This window comes from Pogona vitticeps, chromosome 6, assembly GCF_051106095.1.
Source record: "Pogona vitticeps strain Pit_001003342236 chromosome 6, PviZW2.1, whole genome shotgun sequence".
NCBI lineage: Eukaryota > Metazoa > Chordata > Lepidosauria > Squamata > Agamidae > Pogona > Pogona vitticeps.
The window spans coordinates 34,323,345-34,346,994 of NC_135788.1; the positions used below are offsets into that span (position 1 = coordinate 34,323,345).

The 23,650-nt window shown below is 40.4% G+C and overlaps 1 protein-coding gene and 1 long non-coding RNA gene across 3 annotated transcripts; one reads left to right on the forward strand and one right to left on the reverse strand.

Annotated features, from left to right (window-relative positions):
* KLHL7 (kelch like family member 7) lies at positions 1 to 18,096 on the forward strand. 2 transcript variants are annotated; one of them, XM_020781161.3, is made up of 11 exons: positions 1 to 116; positions 1,295 to 1,397; positions 1,871 to 1,964; positions 2,430 to 2,554; positions 3,281 to 3,456; positions 5,700 to 5,874; positions 9,398 to 9,540; positions 11,550 to 11,790; positions 13,981 to 14,182; positions 14,727 to 14,824; positions 15,721 to 18,096. In XM_020781161.3, exons 2-11 carry the CDS (start codon positions 1,319 to 1,321, stop codon positions 16,002 to 16,004), a joined length of 1,617 nt encoding a protein of 538 aa, XP_020636820.1. In that variant the 5' UTR covers positions 1 to 116; positions 1,295 to 1,318; the 3' UTR covers positions 16,005 to 18,096. The 2 variants fall into 2 exon arrangements, with proteins under 2 accessions (XP_020636820.1, XP_020636811.1); XM_020781152.3 differs by having other exon boundaries at positions 33 to 369.
* Positions 13,689 to 23,647, reverse strand: LOC140708148 (uncharacterized). The gene is made up of 3 exons (XR_012088306.2): positions 23,540 to 23,647; positions 18,218 to 18,416; positions 13,689 to 14,243 (listed from the first exon to the last, which is right to left on the reverse strand). It is a non-coding gene; the product is annotated as an uncharacterized LOC140708148 (long non-coding RNA).
* Positions 23,648 to 23,650: the final 3 nt, after the last annotated feature.

The following is a 23,650-nucleotide window of genomic DNA, read 5'->3' on the forward strand; positions in this document are numbered from 1 at the left end:
GGTGGAAGGCGGGACACCGCCACCGCCGCGGCAGCAGGAGCGCTTGTTCTCGCGACCGGGTCCGTAACTGCCGGGAGGGCGGACCTGCTCAAGCTCAGGCGCCTCCTCAGCGCGAGGTAGGGGTTGTTGGCTGCGCGGTTCTTCTCCCCCGCCCGCTGCTCTCGTCTTATGAGCCCGGGCGGGTTCGGAAGGCGCTCGTTCCCTTGCCGGTGAGGAGGAAGAGAGGTCGGGGAGGGGGAAGCAGGGAGCATGGCGGCCTCGGCGTCGGAAAAAAGCAGCAAGAAGAAAACGGAGAAGAAACTTGCGGCTCGAGAGGAGGCTAAATTGTTGGCCAGCTTCATGGGTGTCATGAACACCATGAGGAAGCAAGTAAGGCGCGGGAATGGGCGAAAGGGGGGCCTGCAAGGAGTCGGGGTGGGGTGGGGGAGAGAGAAGGGAGTGTGGCCTTCTATGAGGGGAAAAGCCGTGCTGAGGCCTCTTAAAACTGCGGGGTCCCCCCCTCCATCCCTCCCTCCTGCGGGAACCCCCCCTCCATTGATGCTGGCCACCATTGATAATTACAAATTATCAATTTGTCCCTGAAACCGGCCTAGTGAGTGTGGAAGAGGAATAGAAGAGGCATCATTAGCGACTTAATGGCTCATTAGAAAGCTTGGGTTGCTTCTCTTGCATTTTTCTTTTGTGTTTGCCACCCTCGCAATCGCCCTGCTGTCAGGCCAGTGTTGTGATTCTTATATCGGACCTTAGGGTGGGATGTGGAGGCTGAAAGCCTGGCTTGCGTCAGATTGCATCCCAGTGTGTGAGGTTTGAAGTAGGGAAGTCCATATTTAATTCAGTGTCTCATACTGTATTTCTTTTACTGCTTCTATGGCAGATCTCTGAACTGTAGGTGTATTGCATAAGTGCCATTAATATATATGGAAATAACATGTTAGTTACTGGTGTTCCACTTCCGTCATCCCTCGCTACCACACACATTGCAAGTGATGCTGGGAGTTGCAGTCTAACAATGTTTGGAGGGCCATTAGTTGCTAACCTTGTTATACAGCCTCTTCTCAAAGTAGAGAAGAAAACCTCAGACACCTGTATACAGTACGTCATGCAGCAATGCTATCAGTGAGCTTGCTTCAGGTATGACTCAGTTTGAATTCAAGGCACTGTCAACACACTTCCCAAATTATTTGTCATATGTAATGTTCCTGCTAGTTTATCAAAGAAAATTAGAATTTTCACAATTCTCTTAAACAGATGAAATATTTGTGTCTGTATAGTAATTTTGACTCTTTTGCTTTAGAAAACACTCTGTGATGTTATTCTTATGGTCCAGGAAAGGAAGATCCCAGCTCATCGTGTTGTACTTGCTTCAGCCAGCCATTTCTTTAACTTAATGTTTACCAGTAAGTCTTCAAAATTCAATTTTTATACCTCTTTATAAAATTTTGTATTATCTATTTACCAGGCTTCCAAAGAAAGGATGAGTTGCCTCAGTAATGTATAAACAGGTGAATTTTGGTATAAATCTATATATCAACTTTTCTTCATTGTCTTTCATCTATGTTGCTAGATAATTTTGTCAACCCAAATGAACTTCAGTGGCACCATGTCATTAAATCTCTGAGATGAATCGGCTAATTTTTTCTGTAGAGCTGGGATGGAGTTCTAACATGAGCTAGGGGGCCACATTCTCCCATTGGCAGTGTCAGGTGGAGCTTTCCCATGTGGCACTTTAGCCAAGAATGTCCCTGTACATGAAATTGCTTTTTAAAAACCTCCTTACTAAACAAAACAAATATTAGACAATAACTCCTTTTAAGATCAAAGGAAAAATATTTGTTACTGGTGTATGACAATGCTGTATATGTAATTGCAGCAAATATGATTGAATCAAAATCATTTGAAGTGGAGTTAAAAGATGCAGAACCGGATATTATTGAGCAGCTTGTGGAGTTTGCTTATACTGCAAGGTAGGCTAATTGATAATTTGTAATGTTTGTCAATGTAAAAAAAAAAAAACAATAAAATTTTGTTATTTCCTTATGAATGAGAAACCTGACATTAAACTACCAAAAGTTAACATTTCTAATTACATTGGTGAAAGATGGTAGACCAATTAAGTTGTTATATGGAAGTGGAGTTTGGCTGTGAGTGTGTTGGGATTAAGATTTTATCCTATAATGTTTTATCCTGTAATATTTTACCCAGAGTAGTGTGTTTTCACTAAATAGGAAATGTATAAATTCACTCAATAAACATAGTTGTAAATTATACTGTTTCCTCATTTTGTATATGTTTAAGCTGGCAAGGTTAAGAATAAATCTTTAATAACTTAATTTAGATATGTTTGAAATGCAGTATACTGAGTTTAAATTCAGGTTTGTTTATAATTTTATGTCTGGTTCTTTCTGGTTATGGTAACATCCCTTTTGCAGAATTTCTGTAAACAGCAACAATGTGCAGTCATTGTTAGATGCAGCAAATCAGTATCAAATTGAACCTGTGAAAAAAATGTGTGTGGACTTTTTGAAAGAGCAAGTTGATGCTTCAAATTGTCTTGGTAAGGTGGTTTCCTTTTATTATAGAAGTGTTTAAAGGGACTTCTTTACTTTTCAGAGATGGAAAATTAGTTCTCTTTACCACAGCTTGTAATGAACATACAGTGGTGCCCCGCTTGACGATGTTAATTCGTTCCAGCGAAATCGCTGTAGAGCAAAATCATCGTCAAGCAAAATAAAAAAACCCCACTGAAACGCATTGAAAACCATTCAGTGCGTTCCAATGGGCGAAACACCTTCTCGTCCAGCGAAGATCCTACATACAGCAGCCATTTTCTGGTGCTTGTAATGCGATGAATCCGTCCCTAACTCAGCGGGGAGCCATTTTGAAACCCGACTTGTCATAGTTCAGGACAATTTTCCCACTGAAGTGTTTCGGGTCTAATTTGACAAGTAAAAACACAATCTGAACATCTATTAATGCCATATACATTTCAAATCAATGATAGATCTACCTGAAATGTCTTTTAATGTGTTAGAGTTAGTTTTTAAGATAAACAAACTTTAACTATTTTTTCTGCAGTTTAATTATTCCTTCTAAGTCAATGGTTTATTGGGTAACTAGCCAATTACAATGACTCAACCCATGGTAGTGACTGACAGTGGTTTTGATACTTTGCAAGACAGCGCTCCTCTGATCCTTTTTTGCCATGGTGTACATCATAAATTTTTAAAAAGCATTGTATAATATATTTCACAAACATTACACTTTTGCCATTCTGCATTAGGTATAAGTGTGTTAGCAGAATGTCTTGACTGCCCAGAACTGAAGGCCACTGCAGATGACTTTATCCATCAGCACTTCACAGAGGTTTACAAAACAGATGAGTTTCTGCAGTTAGATGTTAAACGTGTGACACATCTCTTGAACCAAGATACACTAACTGTAAGAGCAGAAGATCAGGTGAGGGTCCAGTTTCTTCAGCTTTAATCTTATAGTTAAGAATTGTAATTTTTAAGCAGTAATACTGTAAACCATACTTAAGCTGTGTGAGCAAATTTTCTGTGGAATCTCGAACACACAGACCTGCATACACAACTTGGGTGTTGTATGGGAACTTCTGACCAGCTGTCAAAGTTAGTACGTTCTCAAAGTCAAAATATATAATGAAGCATGCTCCAAATAGAATGAAGAGCTGTGGTCAAAAGTAAGATAGGCAGATATGACTGTAGAGGTGTGTGAAGATGCACATGGAATTCTGAATCAGAATTTGGGGCTCTCATCTATAAAATGAAAGCAACTGGCTTGTTTTTGGATGAAACAAATGCCCTGGATCCATTCCAGTCGGGTTTCAGGCTGCACCATGGTACAGAAACGGCATTGGTCGCTCTATATGATGACCTACTGAGGGAGGCTGACAGGGGTAAAACATTTCTGTTGGTCCTCCTCGATATCTCAGCGGCCTTTGATACCGTCGGCCATGGTATCTTCCTGAGGAGGCTCTCCAAATTAGGAATTGGTGGCCTGGCGTTTGCCTGGCTCCAATCCTTCCTCAGGGACCGTCCTCAGAGAGTACAGCTTGGGGAGAGGGTATCGGCCCCCGTGGAGCCTCAATTGTGGGCTTCTACAGGGCTCAATCATCTCCCCAATGCTGTTTAACATCTACATGAGGCTGCTGGGTGGGGTCATCAGGGGTGGGGTGGGGCATTGTGCCATCAGTACGCTGATGACACTCAGCTCTACATCTCCTTTTCACCAACTGCAGTGGATGCCGTTCTGTCCCTTCAGCGCTGCTTGGAGTCTGTGCTGCAGTGGATGCAGGAAAATGGGCTGAGGCTGAATCCGGACAAGATGGAGGTCCTGAGGGTGGGTAGCCCCACCATCAGCGGTCTGGGAAACTCTCATTGGGGAGGTGACTCTTACCACAAAGAGTGAGGTTCGCAGCTTGGGGTTCCACCTGGACCCGGCACTCACCATGGAAACTCAGGTGGCATCAGTGGTCCGTCCCGCCTTTTTTCATCTTTGGCGGATAGCCCAGCTGCGTCCCTATCTTGATGTTGGGGCACTCACCACTTTGGTACATGCGCTTGTAATCTTGAGATTAGACTAATGTAATGCGCTCTACATGGGGCTACCTTTGAGGCTGATGCGGAAACTCCAAATGGTGCAGATTGCAGCGGCCAGACTCCTTAGTGGAGTGAGAAAATATCATATCTCTCCTATTCTGGCCGCTTTGCATTGGCTGCCCATTCGGTTCCACATTGACTTCAAAGTCTTAATGCTTATGTACAAAGCCTTAAACAGTTTAGGGCCTCGATACTTGGTGGAATGCCTACTCCCACCAAAATCTACCCGTATCACCCAATTGAGTCAGGAGGTGAGGCTGAGGAGCCTGACGCCGAGGGAGGTCCAGAAGAAAAAAACAAGGAAACGGGCCTTCTCAGCAGTGGCTCCTCGCCTCTGGAATAATTTTCCTCCTGAGATCCATGCGGCCCCTTTGCTGGGCATCTTTAAAAAGCCAATTGAAAAATTGGCTGTTTAGGCAGGCCTTCCCTTCTGTTATTATTTGATTTACTTTCTCTTATCTTTTTCCATCTTGAATAATTTGGTTACTCATGTCTATAATGTTGTTATATTTTATATTGTCTTATTATATATGTTGGAAGCCGCCCAGAGTAGTCAGTCGACTAGATCGGTGGGGTATAAATGCAATAAACAAACAAACAAACAAATAAATATCATGGCATTGTCTGAAAAACGACATTAATCTTTCCAAGTTCATATTGAAAGGTTGCTAGAAGGGATAAAGATATGAGTCATGTCTAACTTTTGCTGTACATTGCTTCAAGTAAGAAATTAATAAATTAGAGTTAAAACTAATTTGGTTCAATTCACTAAGGAGGATGTCTAAAATTGGTATGTAATTGATAAATGGTAGAACTCAAATGTTATATGTAAGGCAAGTTGTTTCAAGCATATCTGCACAAATATGTTAACTCTGTAACTGACAATCACTGGTTGTAAAATAACTTGGTTGCATAAAAGCCTATTTCAGCTAATGCCTACTTTGTCTCAGCTCTGGAGGTTCATGGTTCTGTAATTCTTAATCCCTGGCAGTAAGGTAGAGAAGCTGCTGTTGCCAGAGAACTGTGCCAATTTGGATTCCTTTTTACCTAGACTTGTTTTCTTTCCTTCTGTGTCTTCAGGTTTATGATGCTGCTGTCAGATGGCTGAAGTATGATGAGCCAAACCGTCAGCCATACATGGTTGACATTCTTGCGAAAGTAAGGTTTCCCTTAATTTCAAAGAATTTCCTCAGTAAAACAGTACAGGCTGAGCCACTAATTCAAGACAATCCAGAGTGCCTCAAAATGGTTATCAGTAAGTGTTTCTAGGCATATTTTCAATATTCTTTCTTTGGAAATTGTTTTTCCCACTACAGAAAATCTCATTGTTACAGAAAATTAAGATTGACTTGACTCTACTAGTAGTCCTACTGTTAATTATTTTTCCTGAATCCAGAAGGGTGACTAGTGAAATGTAATCATTCAGTGTACAAACTGGGTCGCAATCATTCTGAGTTTTCTGACTTACATTTCCCCAGGTTTCAATTGTCCTTTGTATTTGTTTTAGCATAATCACAACCAGTACAGACCTATTGAAGCAGAGGGGGATTTGGTACCCAGTCTCTCTGTAATTCAGTGAGCCAGTTGTGACTTACTATGCTAAGCAATGAGATTTCAATCATAGTCTTGGAATTTTACCCCAAAATAAAGAATTCCTTTTTGCTGTGAGAGTGCTTGGGCCCAAATAGCTTTGTTGGAACAAAGAGGTCATGAGTTATGGGGTTGCTTCTCCATAATCACAGAGTAACTGGTATTCTGCATTACCTTGTGTGTATTTATTTTAAACTACATGCCACTTAATAGAATAGAATTTAGATTTGAATGGAAATTTTGCTTATGAATGTTCAGTTAGTATAAACTATTTTACCTATTGGTGGGAATGCTGACTGCATCTCCTTTTGGAAAAGGGTTATTTAGTTGTGACTAGAATGCACTTTACATAGCGCTTAGCTTTGGAAAGCCCCAGAAATTCCAGTAGTTAATAACACAAAAGCTAGAGTGTGAACTGGGATTCGGGCAGTGCCAAAGAATGCTCCAACTACTGTACAATTGCACTCATTTCACACGCTAGCAAGGTTATGCTCAAAATCCTACAGTAGGCTTCAGCAGTATGTGGACCGAGAACTCCCAGAAGTACAAGCTGGATTTCAAAGGGGCAGAAGAACTCGAGACCAAATTGCTAACATGCATTGTATTATGGAGAAAGCCAGAGAGTTCCAGAAAAACATCTGCTTCTGCTTCATTGACTATGCAAAAGCCTTTGACTGTGTGGACCACAGCAAACTATGGCAAGTTCTTAAAGAAATGGGAGTGCCTGACCACCTTATCTGTCTCCTGAGAAATCTATATGTGGGACAGAAATCAACAGTTAGAACTGGAGATGGAACAACTGGTTGGTTCAAAATTGGGAAAGGAGTACGACAAGGCTGTATATTGTCCCCCTGCTTATTTAACTTATATGCAGAATACATCATGCGAAAGGCTGGACTGGAGGAATTCAAGCTGGAATTAAGATTGCGGGAAGAAATATCAACAACCTCCAATATGCAGATGATACCACTCTGATGGCAGAAAGTGAGGAGGAATTAAAGAACCTTGTAATGAGGGTGAAAGAGGAGAGATCAAAAAATGGTCTGAAGCTCAACATCAAAAAAACTAAGATCATGGCCACTGGTCCCATCACCTCCTGGCAAATAGAAGGGAAAGATATGGAGGCAGTGACAAATTTTACTTTCCTGGGCTCCCTGATCACTGCAGATGGTGACAGCAGCCACGAAATTAAAAGACGCCTGCTTCTTGGGAGGAAAGCGATGACAAACCTCAACAGCATCTTAAAAAGCAGAGACATCACTTTGCCAACAAAAGTATGCCTAGTCAAAGCGATAGTTTTTCCCGTAATGATGTATGGAAGTGAAAGCTGGACCATAAAGAAAGCTGACCACCAAAGAATTGATGCTTTTGAATTGCGGTGCTGGAGGAGGCTCTTGAGAGTCCTCTGGACTGCAAGGAGGACAAACCTATTCATTCTAAAGGAAATCAATCCTGAGTGCTCACTGGAAGGACACGTCCTGAAGCTGAGGCTTCAGTACTTTGGCCATCTCATGAGAAGAGATGACTCCCTGGAAAAGACCCTGATGTTAGGAAAGTGTGAAGGCAAGAGAAGAAGGGGACAACCGAGGATGAGATGGTTGGACAGTGTCATTGAAGCTACCAACATGAATTTGACCCAACTTTGGGAGGCAGTGGAAGACAGGAGGGCCTGGCATGCTCTGGTCCATGGGGTCACGAAGAGTCGGACACGACTAAATGACTAAACAACAACATAGCAACTGTATTTTCCAGTGAACACATTTCTTCACTAGGCTTCAGTTTCTAAGCACAGTTTGGTACTATGGAATTTTTTTCTTCATAGGGACCTGCCTGCTATTCTAAGATCTTTATGGTTTTTCCCCACTACTGAACATTGAACAAGGGTTTTCTCTGTGATGGTGGCTTGGTAATGACATTCTCTTTGTGGAGGTTTAAGGTTCTGTTCAGTTTGGCTTCCTCTACACCTTGGTGCAAGCAACAGGGCTTCTCTATTGAAGACAGCAGGGGAAGTGTTACAGGTCACTTTCCTATTCCTGTCACTAAGAAGGCAATCTGATAACATTTGCTGTTCATTGCAAGATTACTTAGCCCTAGGTCTATTACCGTCCAAGACAGAGCTGTTGTAAAATGCCTCTCGCTGCTTCATTACCCAGTTTGGGCAGATTTGGGAAGGGCAGGCACGCCATGTTACATAACTAGAGATATGTGCAAATGCCTTCCCTCCTCTCCCTTTCTCCAGACAAATATAAGGGGAAGGGAACAGAATCACTACTATCTAATTTGCCAAAGCAGTGTGGTTCAGCAAACTGATTTAACTGCCCTGGTATTTAATATATCAGAGGTTCTTTGCATAGACAGTGTCATCTTCATTTCATTAAACAGTTTTTGTTCCAAAAATTAATTACAGTTGGAAGATTAAGGACACTGTTCAAAGTAGCTCATATATCTATCACTCAAGTTCAGAACGGCATTGGTAGAAATGTAGCTATCTATTTAAAAATATCCTCTACAATGACATTTTTTCAGCAGTTTTACGTACAGTAAACCTACGCACGACCATCTGTGACTTCATTGCAGATTTAGGCTACAACTAGACTATATGTTAACAAAAAAATAATATAAAATACATGAAGTAAGCTTCAGGCTTTTGTGTGTTACTCCCATGACCCAGCCAGGCCAATGTACATCCCTGTCATTTTAAGGGATGATGATGATAAATTAATGTAAAATATTAAATATGCTTCAGAAACAAATTTGGATTTGTTGGAACATTAGAAATGATAAACATTACTAATAGTGAGGTAAATTCTTACCAATTTAACTTAGACGCCATATTCTCTGCTATGTTTGAAGCATTCTCTGCTTTATTAAAGCCTTTTGGATATTGATTTATTTTCCAAACATATTTGATGGCATTCATTTGGTATCATTATTATCTGAGATGCTTATTCCATGGTAGCAGTTCATAGAGCTCTGTCCCTGATAATTAGTGAGAAATGAATTTCTAAAAAGTAAGAAATGCAAATTATTGTGGCCTTTTCCTGTATTTGGCAGTTGTTGTAAATCAATTTAAAAAAACAGGGTAAAAAATAAACTTCACTTGTTTTCTTCCTTGTTCTGTGTTCTTACATTGGAAACAAATTTCACTTTGAGCTACATGGAGTCAGCATGTGCTTTTTTTGTTCTAGGTGGAATGAGATACCATCTGCTTTCTCCGGAGGACAGAGAAGAATTGGTAGATGGCACTCGCCCACGAAGAAAAAAGCATGATTACCGTATTGCCTTGTTTGGAGGATCACAGCCACAGTCTTGTCGCTATTTTAATCCAAAGGTACTCTTATGTTATGGTACTTGGGTGCATGGTATGTGGTTTGTGAAATCTCTTATTTCAGTTTCACATGTACCAACCTATATGTTTTATAGCAGGTGTCCCATCCTTTTTAACCCTGCAGACTGGCTGGGGAAGGTGGGGCACCCCCACTCTCGTGCGCATGCGCGGGAAGCATGCACTCTCGTGCAAAGGAGCGGGAGGGTGCTCATGCAGGTGCTCGTATGCATGCGCAAAGTGTATGTGACTAATTGAACAAGATAATAATGCTTACTTGAATGTAGTGTAGAAAGACAAAATTCAGATTAGGAATGTGCTTGCATTCCTGATCCAGCAGGTGATACACGTGTAGATCTCCTTAGGTGGCTCAAGATGTTAGCATTGCCTGGCTAATTTGCAGTTTGGCACTTTGTTCTAGAATGTGCAGCATTGTTGCTTGGTGGATTGTAGTCACTTTTCATTAAATTTATTTGCACATGCTCAAGCAGGTCTCCCAGCTGTAGGAATCAATGTGTATATGCTTGTTCTTAACTGTCTGCTGATATGGCTGCAGGTATTTTTGGCAGCACTATTCACAGTTTATTATAGGTAACAACTAAAGGTAGATTATATATAATCTATGGCACAGAAAATGAATTCTTGGTTGTCATGACAACACTTCTCTGCAAGTTCCATTTTTCCTAATTATAATTCTTACAGTCTGATCTTTTCTTCTCTCTCTCTTTCTCTCTTGTTCCACAGTGTATCCTTTCTTGCCTATTTTTATCTATTCTGTTTTAAAGTCAATTCAACTTCTAGAAGAATGCTTCAGAATTAATGATATAATATATAGGCCAGGTCTCTTAAACATACTTTCAAACAACTTTTTGTCTCCTTTTTTCTTCCTCTGCCATTAAATGTTGATTACCCAAATTGAATGACTACTTGAAACTGACATGGTAATGAAATTAAATGCTGCTAAAACAGCACAGTGAAGAAAATTGGTGATGCTTGAAAAAAATCTTACATAATGAAAGAACTCTGCTGACATAAAAACAGTTACAAGTTCTTGGTTCTTCTTTGATCTATGTTTCTATACTCTTCTAAACCCAGAGTTAATATTATTATTATTATTATTTTATTATTATTTATTTAATTTATATCCCGCCTATCTAGTCGTGGTGGACTACTCTATGAATTTTCCACTGTTTGGTATTGACACTTGTCCACTACATGTAATTGAGGTCTTCCAACTAAATCAAGGAACTGGCAGTTTTCAAAGTACAAACCTATATGTAGCTAGAGTACTGGAGCGCAAAAGAATTCAAATTCACAGTTTTAAACATACATCATTTATAAAGCTCACCAGGTGACTTTGAGCCACTTAGTGTCTCTCAGCCTAGTACACCTAACATAATTAGTCTGAGGGCAGAAAGCTCAGAAGGAGAACTAGCTGTTCTGTACCAGGTTTCTTGAACAAGTGGTGGGATAAAAATAAATACAGTGGTGCCCCGCTTGACGATTACCTTGTTAGACGAGGAAATCGCTTAACAATGAAGTTTTTGCAATCACTTTTGCGATCCCAAAACAGTGTTTTAATAGGGAAAATCGCTTAACGATGATCGGTTCCCTGTTTCGGGAACCGATTTTTCACTTAACGACAATCAAAACAGCTGATCATCGGGCTTTCAAAATGGCCGCCCGCTGTGTATAATGGCTCCCTGCTGTGTTTTAGGATGGATTCCTCGCTATACAGGCACCGGAAAATGGCCGCCCTATGGAGGAGCTTTGCTGGACGCTGAGGTATTTCGCCCATTGGAACGCATTGACCCGGTTTTCAATGCATTTTGATGGGATTTTTACTTTCACTTGATGAAGATTTCGTTCTACAGCGATTTTGCTGGAATGGATTATCCTCGTCAAGCGAGGCACCACTGTACATGCAAATAAATGGCTGTAAAACTTTGAAGAGACTCAGACTAGCCTAGGTATTCTCTGTAACCTATACTGTTCCTTGTCTTTTCCTTATATAGGATTACAGCTGGACAGATATCCGATGTCCCTTTGAAAAGCGGAGGGATGCAGCTTGTGTCTTCTGGGACAATGTAGTTTATATTTTAGGTGGCTCCCAGCTTTTTCCTATAAAGCGAATGGACTGCTACAATGTTGTGAAAGATAGCTGGTATTCCAAATTGGGGCCTCCAACCCCCCGTGACAGCCTTGCAGCTTGTGCAGCAGAGGGTAAAATTTATACATCTGGTGGTTCAGAAGTAGGTAAGACACTTACATGGGTTTAGTGGTGGGAACCTTAAAATAAAAATCACATGTAAGAATCCACATTGACTTGGCATACATAAGACTACTGGATAGTCAACCTTTGGCAGAGGCAGCAAGAGTGTAGCTCACAAACTCAAGATCAAAGGGTTTTGTAAGCCAGGTTTTGTTAGAGAATTTAATATGTTCTGGCATACCTCTCCAGTACTATGCTTCTGGTAGTAGAAACAAGCAATAGTTTGGGAGTGCTTGTGAGGATTTTGTTGAGGTCTGTTGCACTTTTCCAGAACATGAGGCTTGATTCTCCTAATGGTTTTACTTAGACTTCTACTGAGGGGAGGGCAAGCATACCTTATCTAGGTTGTGTCTCAAGTATTACAGCGATGAAGAGGTTTCTAGGCTTTATAGTTTTGTTTATGTAAGAACAAAAGAAAATATGTATTCTCAAAGGCTTTCACAGCCAGGATCCGATAGTTGTTGTAGGTTTTTTAGGCTGTTTGGCCATGTTCTGAAGGCTTTTCTTCCTAATGTTTCGCCACTCTCTAGCTGGAATCTTCAGAGGACAGAACTCTGTGTTCTGGTTAAGCCACACACTACACCAGAACATAGGGTTCTCACTCCTGTCCTCTGAAGATGCCAGCAACAGAGAATGGTGAAACATTAGGAAGAAAAACCTTCAGAACACGGCCAAACAGCCTGAAAAACCTACAACAACCAAAAGAAAATATGTTTTAATTGAATTGTCTAATACAGTGGTGCCTCGCTTAGTGATCGCTCCATTGAGCGACGAAATCGCTTAGCGACGGGGTTTTGGCCATCGCAAAAGTGATCGCTTTGGTTTGCGATGGTCCCTATGGGGAAAAACTGCTTTGCGATGATCGCAGGGAAGCGATCATGGCAAAGCGACCCTTTTTAAACAGCTGATCGGCGGTTTCAAAATGGCCGCTGGAAGAACAAAATGGCCGCCTGCTGTGTGTCCTCGCTTTAGAGGCACCGAAAATGGCCGCCCCTATGGAGGATCTTTGCATAAGGTTAGTTTTGAAGCCCATAGGAACGCATTAAACGCGTTTTAATGCGTTTCTATGGGCTTTTAAAAATCGCTTAGCGATGAAATCGCTTAGCAACGTTTTTCTGGGAACGGATTAACGTCACTAAGCGAGGCACCACTGTATGTCTATCACCATCCTTCTACTTACTTACTCACTCACTCACTCACTCACTCACTCACTCACTCTATTATTTTTTACCCCTCCCTAGACAAAGTCTACTTGGGGTGGCTTACACACATGATAAAAACATCATAATACAACAAATATCTTAAAAATCAATTTAAACATCATAATTTTAACACTTATTTTAAATCATTACCAAGATGATTTAATTTCAAAGACAAAGAATAGAAATCAGTTATTGACTGGAGGGAAGGCCTGCCTAAAGAGCCAAGTTCTTAAATGTCTTTTAAAAACACCCAGTGAGGGTGCCAGACGGATTTCTGTTGGGAGGCTGTTCCATAGTCAAGGGGCCACTGCCGAGAAGGCCTGTTTTTTTGTTCTTTCTTTCCGGGCCTCCCTCAGCGTTAGGCCCCTCAGCCATCCCTGCTGGCTATGCTGGGTGATTCAGGTAGATCTAGGTGGGAGAAGATGATCTGCCAAGTATCAAGGTCCCAAACCGTTTAGGGCTTTGTACGTTTCTTACCTACCTCGAAATCTAACACAGATAAGAAATGATCTTCAAATAACAAAATAAAATAACCAGAAACTAAAATATTAGAATATCCGTGAAAGTAAGTATAGCAAAATGGTAATCAGCAGTTGCTTTATTCCCTTCTGATCCCCAAATATTGGAATGATATGCTTCAACTTGTAATAAATGGTGAAATGAGGATGCACTCTAAATACTGACTTTTTAACAGCAAAATTTATTTTTAGCAGCAGATGGTACAGCAAAGACTGGGATTTTGAAGTTTTTAGTGATTCAGAAAGGTTAACCAGTCATCAACAATACCCTTATGTCTTGCAAGAGTTTAACACATGGGTAACTTTGAGACCATTCAGCTTGAAAAATACTGTTTTGCAAAATTTGGTGGACTTGAAGACCTACATTAGAATACTGAATTTATTACATGGCTACAAGTAGATGAAAGTAGATGATACAAGTATCAAAATCAATATAGTTGTTCTTTATTTTCAGGAAATTCTGCTTTATATTTATTTGAATGCTATGATACAAGAACAGAAAGTTGGCACACAAAGCCCAGCATGCTGACTCCCCGGTGCAGTCATGGGATGGTGGAAGCAAATGGTTTGATTTATGTATGTGGAGGAAGTTTAGGAAACAATGTTTCTGGAAGAGTCTTGAATTCCTGTGAAGTTTATGATCCAGCCACAGAAACGTAAGTACTAGCTTGAATATTATTTTCATGAGATTTTGTTTGCTTTCTTTTATTGGTTAAACTGCAAAGAGAAAAGACATTTCTAAACTGTGGAAGAAGTAGCTGAGACTAGAAATATTGTTTGTTTGTTTGTTTCCTTGTACAACACAGGAAAACTTGGAACAGCTGCCCAAGAGCCATGTGTTTATAAGACGCAAGAATTTTCAAGCACCAAAAAAACAACAACACTAGCTTATCTCTCTCTCTTTTGTAATGAAATTCTGCTTTTGTCGTAAATTGCAACTAGAATAGGTCCATTGAATCAGTAGAGATTTAGTAAGCCATCTCCTCTATAAATTCCATTGATTTAGTGGACCTACTCTATTTATGACTTACTACACTAATCAACAGGATTTCAGCCACCACTGTAGTTTATTGTCATGCTTTTCTGTAGTTGAATCCAATCATATAGGAAGCTAATGGTGTTTTTTCTCCTCTGTTACTATACTTAAAGAAAAAGAAAGATGCATAAGATGAAACTGAGAAAATTACATAATATTTTTAGGTGGACAGAGCTATGTCCGATGCTTGAAGCCCGAAAGAATCATGGTCTGGTATTTGTGAAAGACAAAATATTTGCTGTGGGAGGACAAAATGGCTTAGGTACGTATTACTTTGTATTGCCTGTTCATAAGACTTGTCACATCAGAGTTATCTGATGACAGGGCTACCTTGAGTCCGTCATTACCTCTCTTGTGCATGGTTTCAAGTCTACAAGCATAGAAGACAAGTATTAGAAGGAATAATGTGTTTTATTGATGGAATTGTGTATTTTACGGGATTTTTTTTAACCCTGCAAGCCATCTTGAGAGGATACTGTCCTGAAACACTGCATAAATAAATAAAACAAGGCTCAAATCAGATAATTATACTTTTCTACTCCATACAAAATTAGTCTGCTTCACATAAATCACATCTCTAGCAGAGATCTAATACTGACAGCAATTATATAGTATCTTAAAAATTACTTTAGACATTGAGAGTTTAAAACTGCAGTCTATACTCACCTAGGATTAAGCCCCACTAAACTCTACAGGATGCCACTGTAATTATTCCATCTTGTTCTAAACCCTGACCTTTCCTTATTTTTTTTCTATCATTAATCCCTCACTATATTGTTAGGCACAATGGCCAGTATCCTGTTGCATTATATGATCACACAAGGATGGCCATGTAAGCTTTGCCTTTACTCCTGCAGGCCTCCCATTGTGTATTAAGCCTTGCACTTCTAATGTAACAGGAGGCCTGCCAGAGCACAGAAATGCTTATGCAGTTGTACTTCTGTTCTGAGTAGGATACTGGCTAGTGTTTTTATTATTTTGTAATTGGTGAATTAATTTTTCAAACCCTTGCCTGTAGATTTTAATTCATGACATTAAAATGTTTCTCATTTGGCAGTTGTAATTTAGAATCCTTCAATTACTTGTTTAACCTGAAGTAGGTTATTGAGAAGTTCTGGAATATGTGGTTAATACTTATGTGTATTCCTTCTTTTTAAGGTGGCCTAGACAATGTGGAATATTATGACATTAAAGTGAATGAATGGAAGATGGTCTCCTCCATGCCATGGAAGGGTGTAACAGTGAAATGTGCTGCTGTAGGTTCTATAGTTTATGTATTAGCTGGTTTCCAGGGTGTAGGACGCTTGGGGCACATCCTTGAATATAATACTGAAACTGATAAGTGGATAGCCAACTCCAAAGTTCGTGCTTTCCCTGTGACCAGCTGTTTAATCTGTGTAGTTGATACTTGTGGCGCAAATGAGGAGACATTAGAAACATGAAGATAGGTGCTCTTGAAATAATAGGTTGCTACTCATGTATCTACATTTTAGTTTCATCTTGTCAGTACTATGGGAAACATGGAATGGAAACCTCCATTTTTATCTCTGCCATGTATATTTGTCTGTGCAAGTTTTATTTTTGAATTTCCTTCATAAAAATTCAAAATATTTCAAGAACCTAAATGGAAGGCACACAAAGACGGTCTCCTTAAGATAAATATGTACAATTTTGAAAAGAAAAAAAAGTAATGGCCTAAAGAATATTGTGAAACATTTCAAGAAAAGTGTCTACAGCTAACTTTTGGGGGGAGTTTTCAGTTAAAATACTGAAATTCTTCAAGTAGTAAAGATGAATCAAATTAGCATTAACTGGTGTAAATTTGCTAAACAGCTCATCTCTGTTCTGCAGAGATATATACTGCATTCCAGCCATGCAGCTTCTTCATTGGATTGTGCAATGTTAGTGTCTAATTGTTCAGAAAGTACTTCAGCGAATCAGTTCTTACTAATGGTTGTGCATTACTTCAATCTATGCTGTCTATACTGAGCTGGCTCAGGTAACTGAGGTACATCTATACATAAGCATCCCTTTTTTTGAGTCTGGTTCTTCATTGCAGAACTAGAATGGTGCCTAAGAGAAGGCAGATAACTTTAAAAAAAAAATCTTAATTGCGGTCTGTGCAATACCATATAGTCTGTGGTAAATACTCTTGTCTTTTCAGTTATGTATATGGGATCTGCCTTTTCCACCTATTTCCTAAAATATCAATTGATAGTCATAGATGTCTCACAGATGAGAGCACAGACTACACTTCTCCGTATCCCCATGGGAACATTGGGGAGTTCAGGGATAAAAATGCTCTTACCTCTAGATAAAGATTAGATTACTTGTTTGCTCATAGAAAGAAGTTAACATAGTCAGGGCTACAGCAGGAGGGAAAAGCTAAACTTGGAAATCAGGTTTTACTTCCATTTGTTGCCTGTTCCTTTTTTCAGAAAAATGTGAAATCGAACCTACTGCTTGCCCTGCTCTGGTTTTCTTTGACTTGTCCTAGGGCAGGTACTGGCAGTGTGCGTCTCTCTAGGTGATGTTAGACTACAACTCCCAGCAGCATTTACCATTGTCTGTATGGGCTTGAACTGCTGCGAGCTGTGGTCCAGTAACAGTTGGCTACTCTTTTTTTGTGTGGCCAAGATCAAACCCAGGAAACGTCCATTCCTTCTGGTTCTTTGCTTGTGCTTAAACAGATAAAATCTGTAACCGTTTCTTACATGCCTGTTGAAATACTGCATGTGAAGTCTCAAAAAACTGCAGTATGCACACTGTAAAAGGACTGAGTCACACCTGCAGGTAAAAAAGTGAGTGACTTAATGTGCATTAATCCATTCTTTTCCTTTTTACCTGCTTTAACACTTCCTGAGTCCTATTCTTCTAGACAGAAACATCTTATGCTATCTGAGTACACTTCTGTGTATTTTGCTCTTAATACTGCCTTTTACCATAAAATCTCTGAATATTTTTGAAGCTATGTTAAACACAAATATGAATATAGCCTTTAAGGACTGTTTTTTCATGTTGGGTTTTAAAACAAATTCTGAAGCACATCTTTTTTATAATTCTGTCCTGAAGAATTTTTTAAAAAAACAGATTTGCCAATAATAGAATGTTTGAACACTACTAAGAATTAAGTCTGATCTCACCATGGCATGTACTATAAGTAATTCAGTCTTCCTTTTTGAACAAAAAATTCAAGCTTTGTTAATAAATAGGATTTTCTTGTGGTGGTTATTCATCTTTAATTAGTCAGATATGAGCTATCCAGTGTGGAAGTTGTCATGTTTCATAGTTCAGGATCATTACATGTTACTGTATTCAAGCTGTGTGTGTCAAAACCTACCTGTTATTAGTCTATGAGGGGTAGATACAGTCAGTTTTTTTAAACGTTTTGTGTATTGAGAACGATGTATTGATAAAATTTGTCTGCTGAATATTTTTTTGTTAAATAACAGTTTTTGAAAGTGAAGCAAATACCTCAGTGAAGCTTGTGGGTCAGTAAATTTTATTAATTAAATATTTGTTTTTCTTATCGTATCATGGTGTGTTCATTTAATACTCCACAGTAGTGATTGGGGTATTTGTATTTCAATATGAATCTCCCCCACAGATGCAGATAACGAGGGTCCGGCCCCCTGGAGCCAGACCGACCACTCACCATTTCGCTGCTGCCGCAGGCTCCTCAATCCCTTCCTATCGCTTCGGAGCTTGTGATGGATTAGCCACCTCATGGCAGGATGAAGAGCCTCTCTGCCATGTCGAAGAGTGGCTATTCCATCGTGAGCTCCAGAATCTCTACTCCACAGGGATATCATTTAACGTTCAAGACTCTTCACATATTAGAAATTGAAACAAACCTAGAAGAAAAATCAGTATTTTCTCAGTAGCTAAAAGTCAGTTGAGCTTTGGAGAGATAGAAAGTACCATTACTTTCCCCAGCTCTAATCCCTTCTTATTTATTTTGTTTGTTTGTTTGTTTGTTTGTTTGTTTGTTTGTTTGTTTGTTTATATATTATGCCGCCCACACTACCCGAAGGTCTCTGGGCGTCTTACAGCATTTAAAATACAATAAAAAGGCAAAATAAAAGGGCAAAATAATTAAAATGCTATTAAAATATATATTCTAAAAATTGCCAACAGACCCACAGCTGATATGTCCTGCTAATTCTACTGCAGCTAACCTTAAGCGTTGCAAAAGCCAGGGAATGCTAAGTGAACACAACTGTTTCAGGCTGCAGTATTTGCACACATGCCACTGGAGCTGTGAATTAGATGAAGTATAGTCCGGTAGCTCTGCTATTACTCTCTGTTCTTGAATAATGTACAGGATACTGCAGTGTAGGAACTTAGGATAGCAAAATGTGGCCTGCTTTGCACCCCTCCTCCGTAACTGCATATTTCTTTTATACAGTTGTTATAAAAAGTTTATAATAAACTAATCTTTTAGGTGGAGGGAAGTAAAAATAAAAAACTGAAATAATATGGTTGCATCTGTGTGCACACCCTTTGTCTACAACCCTCTTATAACTGGGAATGTAACTGTGTTCAGCAGTAAACAATCACATTCAAACTCATGTTTAGGAGTCAGTACATCCCTGCCATCATTTAATGTGCCTCTGAGGAATCCCAAATAAAGATCACCTGCCTTTCCTGACATTTTCTTAGTCCTATCCTACAGCAGAAGCCATGGTCCACAGAGAGCTTCCAAAGCATCAGAGGGATCTCGTTAAAAGGTCTCAGTCAGAAGGATTTCCAAGGCATTAGATATACCATGGAACACAGTGAGGACAATCATCATTAGGTAGAGAAAGTATGGCTCAACAGTGACATTAGCAAGAACTGGATGTCCCTGCAAAATTGATGAAAAGACTAGAAAAAAATTGGTCAGGGAGGCTTCCCAAAGGCCTACAGCAACATTAAAAGTGCTGCAGGAATATCTGGTAAGTACTGGCAGTGTGGTACATGTGACAACCATTTCCCGTATTCTTCATATGTCTGGGCTATGGGGTAGAGTGGCAAGACAGAAGCCTTTTCTTACGAAGAAAAACATAAGCCCGGCTAAATTTTGCAAAAACACATCTGAAGTCTTCCAAAAGCATGTGGAAAAAGTGTTATGGTCTGATGAAACCAAGGTCGAACTTTTAAACCATAATTCCAAAAGATCTGTTTGGCACAAAAACAACACTGCACATCACCAAAAGAACACCATACCCACAGTCAAGCATGGTGGTGGCAGCATCATGCTTTGGGGCTATTTTTCTTCAGCTGGGGCAGGGACCTTAGTCAAGGTAGAGGGAAATATGAACAGTTCCAAATACCAGTCAATATTGGCACAAAACCTGCAGGCTTCTGCTAGAAAGCTGAACATGAGGAGAGCCTTCATCTTTCAGCATGACAACGACCCAAAGAATCCATCCAAATCAGCAAAGGAATGGCTTCACCTGAAGAATAGTAACGTTTTGGAATGACCCAGCCAGAGCCCAGACCTGAATCCGATTGAATATCTGTGGGGTGATCTGAAGAGGGCCGTGCACAGCAGACACCTTTGCAATCTGACAGATTTGGAGCATTTTTGCAAAGAAGAGTGGGCAAATATTGCCAAATCAAGATGTGCCATACTGATAAGACTCATACCCAAAAAGGCTGAAGCTGTAATAAAATCAAAAGGTGCTTCAATAAACTATTAGTTTAAGGGTGTGCACACAGATGCAACCATATTATTTCAGTTTTTTATTTTTACTTCCCCTAAAAGATTTCAGTTTGTTGTTCAACTGAGTTGTAAGTTCATAGGTCTCATTAAAGGTGGAAAAAGTTCTGAAATGATTTAACTTTGTCTCATTTTTTTATATCACAGATACCTGACATTTTAACAGAGGTGTGTAAACTTTTTACATCAACTGTAACTTATTATTGTAGATCTATAATACATACAGTGGGGTCTCGACTTACAAACTTAATCCGTATTGGAAGGCAGTTCTCAGGTTGAAAAGTTCATAAGTCGAATCTTCATTTCCCATAGGAATGCATTGAAAACCATTTAATCCGTATCTGCTCTTTTCGTCCATAGAAACTAATGGGAAGCTGCTATTCTGCCTTCTGCCACTAGAGGGGGATATTTTTTTCTTTTTTCCTTTTAACCTAAGATGACTTAGCTTTTAAAAAAAGGAAAAAAAGAGTTCATAACTCGATTCTAAGTTCGTAAGTCAAGTCCATATTTCCTATGAGAGCGGTTCGTAAGTCGAAACGTTTATATGTCGAGCCGTTCGTAAGTCGAGACCCCACTGTATTGCAATCTGCAGGTAATGAGGTTTTGATCCTAAAACTTCACATTACATCTATGTATGAGATGGTTGGATAACATTTTCAGAACTGCTGAATGCTTCTAGCATAGTTGTGAAGGGTGGAAATTCCCAACCAAGAATATGATGGATTCAAAAACGTATTTGCAACATAAACAGATACAAAAGAGGGCTCTTGCATCCAAGTGACCAGGGAGGGAGGTAGGAGGTATGGCTTGCTTGACAAGCTATGGTTGTTAAAATTCAGTTATGAAAGACAGGAGTCTTGGGGGGTTTTGCCCTCTCCTATGTTTGTATGAATGGGTAGCTCATTGACCCTGGCAGCACCAGGGTCAGGAGTCTGATTCTCCACTGTATCTTGTAGAAGTGTCAGCCTCTATGATCTTGAATGAGATGCACAAACCCCAGAAACATACCCCCCTGAAGAGAATAGTAAACCACTACTAGGTACTCTGTATCTAGAAAACCCTGAATAGGGTTCCCATAAGTCAGAATTGACTTGATGGCACGTATTTAATTATAGCATGACTGGATAACTCAGTTTTCAGTCTACATTGCACCATAGTCCCTTTCATGAATGCTAATAGGTGCTGTTTGGCCTGGGCGAAGAATTGATGCCTTTGAATTGTGCTGGAGAAGGCTCTTGAGAGTCCCCTGGACTGCAAGGAGAACTAACCTATCAATTCTAAAGGAAATCAAACCTGAGTGCTCACTGGAAGGAAAGATCCTGAAGCTGACGCTCCAATACTTTGGCCATCTCATGGGAAGAGAAGACTCCTTGGAAAAGACCTTGATGTTGGGAAAGTGTGAGGGCAAGAGGAGAAGGGGACGACAGAGGATAAGATGGTTGGACAGTGTCATCGAAGCAAGCAACATGAATTTGACCAAACTCTGGGAGGCAGTGGAAGATAGGAGAGCCTGGCATGCTCTGGTCCATGGGGTCACAAAGAGTCGGACACGATTAAACGACAACGGACAGGGGGAAAATCATGTAAATTGTCTAATGTAAACTCAAGGGCATGGCTGAACATATATTGAAGTACATATTTTATACACTTTGAGCTACTGGTACTAGAATGTGTATTTTCATATTCATCAACAGTATAATTACAAAGTGAAGTCTTAAAGGGGAAAGTATGGGTTGGGCAGGGACAAAAAGAGCCTTAAAAGAAACAAGAAACTTCCATATATCTGCTTTTCTGAGTAAAACACATGGCATTAAATCTACAAAATGTGAAGAGAATATCATTTCCCCCTAATAACCATGGAAACACAGATGGCGTCGGTAGTCCACACCGCCTTCTTCCACCTCTGGCGGATCGCCCGGCTGTGGTCCTATCTCGACACGGGGGCACTCATTACCTTGGTGCATGCGCTCGTAATCTCAAGATTAGACCACTGTAACGCGCTTTACGTGGGGTTGCCTTTGAGGCTGATGCGGAAACTTCAGGTGGTGCAGAATGCAGCAGCCAGACTCCTCACTGGAGTGAGAAAATACCAACGTATTTCTCCAACTCCAGCTGCATTGCATTGGCTGCCCATTCGTTTCTGCGTCGACTTCAAAGTCTTAATGCTTACTTACAAAGCCCTAAACAGTTTAGGACCTCGATATTTGGCGGAACGCCTGCTCCCACCAAGGTCTACCTGGATCATCCGCGCGAGTCAGGAGGAGAGGCTGAGGAGCCTGACGCTGAGAGAGGCCCGGAAGGAAAAGACACGAAACCGGGCCTTCTCAGCGGTGGCTCCTCGCCTCTGGAACAACTTCCCTTCAAAGATTCGTGCGGCCCCTACGCTGGGAATCTTTAAAACCCAATTTAAAACATGGTTGTACATCCAGGCCTTCCCTCCAGTCAATACCTGATTTCTTTTCTATTCTTATTTTATTCTCACTCTATTTTATTATAACTGTATCAAATGATTATGTAATGTTCTTGTGTTTTATCCTATACTGGAAGCCGCCTAGAGTGGTCGAGTAGACCAGATAGGCGGGGTATAAATCAAATGAATAAATAAATAAATAAATAAAATACTATGTGTTTCAAGCTAAGTGAATAGAAGTGTGTCAGAACCTTGCTGCATTAGGGCTAAGTCTCTTTATTGTACTACACTATTCCTGATGTAGCCAGATAGGAAGTTCCAATAGCAGGGCTGGTGACACCAAGAGTTCTCCCTTACTGTTGATCCTCGTCTGTAGGTAGGCAGGCAAGCATATATTTTAAATATTGTCTTCCGACCCTTGAAATAGGATGTAGATGAGGTGGGGTGTCTTTCCCATGTACCCCACCACCTTCAACCCTTTCTACTACAGGTGGGAAATTTGAATTCCAAAACATCTGCACAGCGCTGTCGACAGCCCTACTACATCTACAGAGCAAAGCGTTAGTTACCCTGTTTTACAACTCGCTGAAAGATTCAGGATTGGCGCTGGCAATCCTGTAAGAGGATGCCGTATTTGCTGTCGCGTATACGTTTTAATGTACATACATCGCCTCATACAATTCCTCTTGGGATCTATTTTTGCGAAGTAATGTCACGATGCTTTCAAAGCAATTTTGGGAAAGGGAGCCGCTCGACCTTGCCAGCTGTCAGAGACAAACACAGCCCCTCCGCGTTGTCTTCAGTGACATCGTTTTCAATGCACGTCCCGCGCTCGTGCCCCAAAGGAAAAAAAAATTAACTACCTGCCACTAGGATGCCCAAACCGTTTCCCGTTCTTTAACGAAAGCCCGCGCGTTCCCTCGACCAGCGCCTTTCTCTTAGCCCCCGCCGGGGAGGGCCTCCCCCCGGCCGGA

Bases quoted from the DNA above. Each gene is read 5' to 3' on its own strand.
- KLHL7 (XM_020781152.3), top strand. From the start codon at position 250: ATGGCGGCCTCGGCGTCGGAAAAAAGCAGCAAGAAGAAAACGGAGAAG. The intron at 1,398-1,870 runs GTAAGTCTTCAA...ATGTAATTGCAG, and splicing joins CTTTAACTTAATGTTTACCA to CAAATATGATTGAATCAAAA. The intron at 2,555-3,280 runs GTAAGGTGGTTT...ATTCTGCATTAG, and splicing joins TGATGCTTCAAATTGTCTTG to GTATAAGTGTGTTAGCAGAA.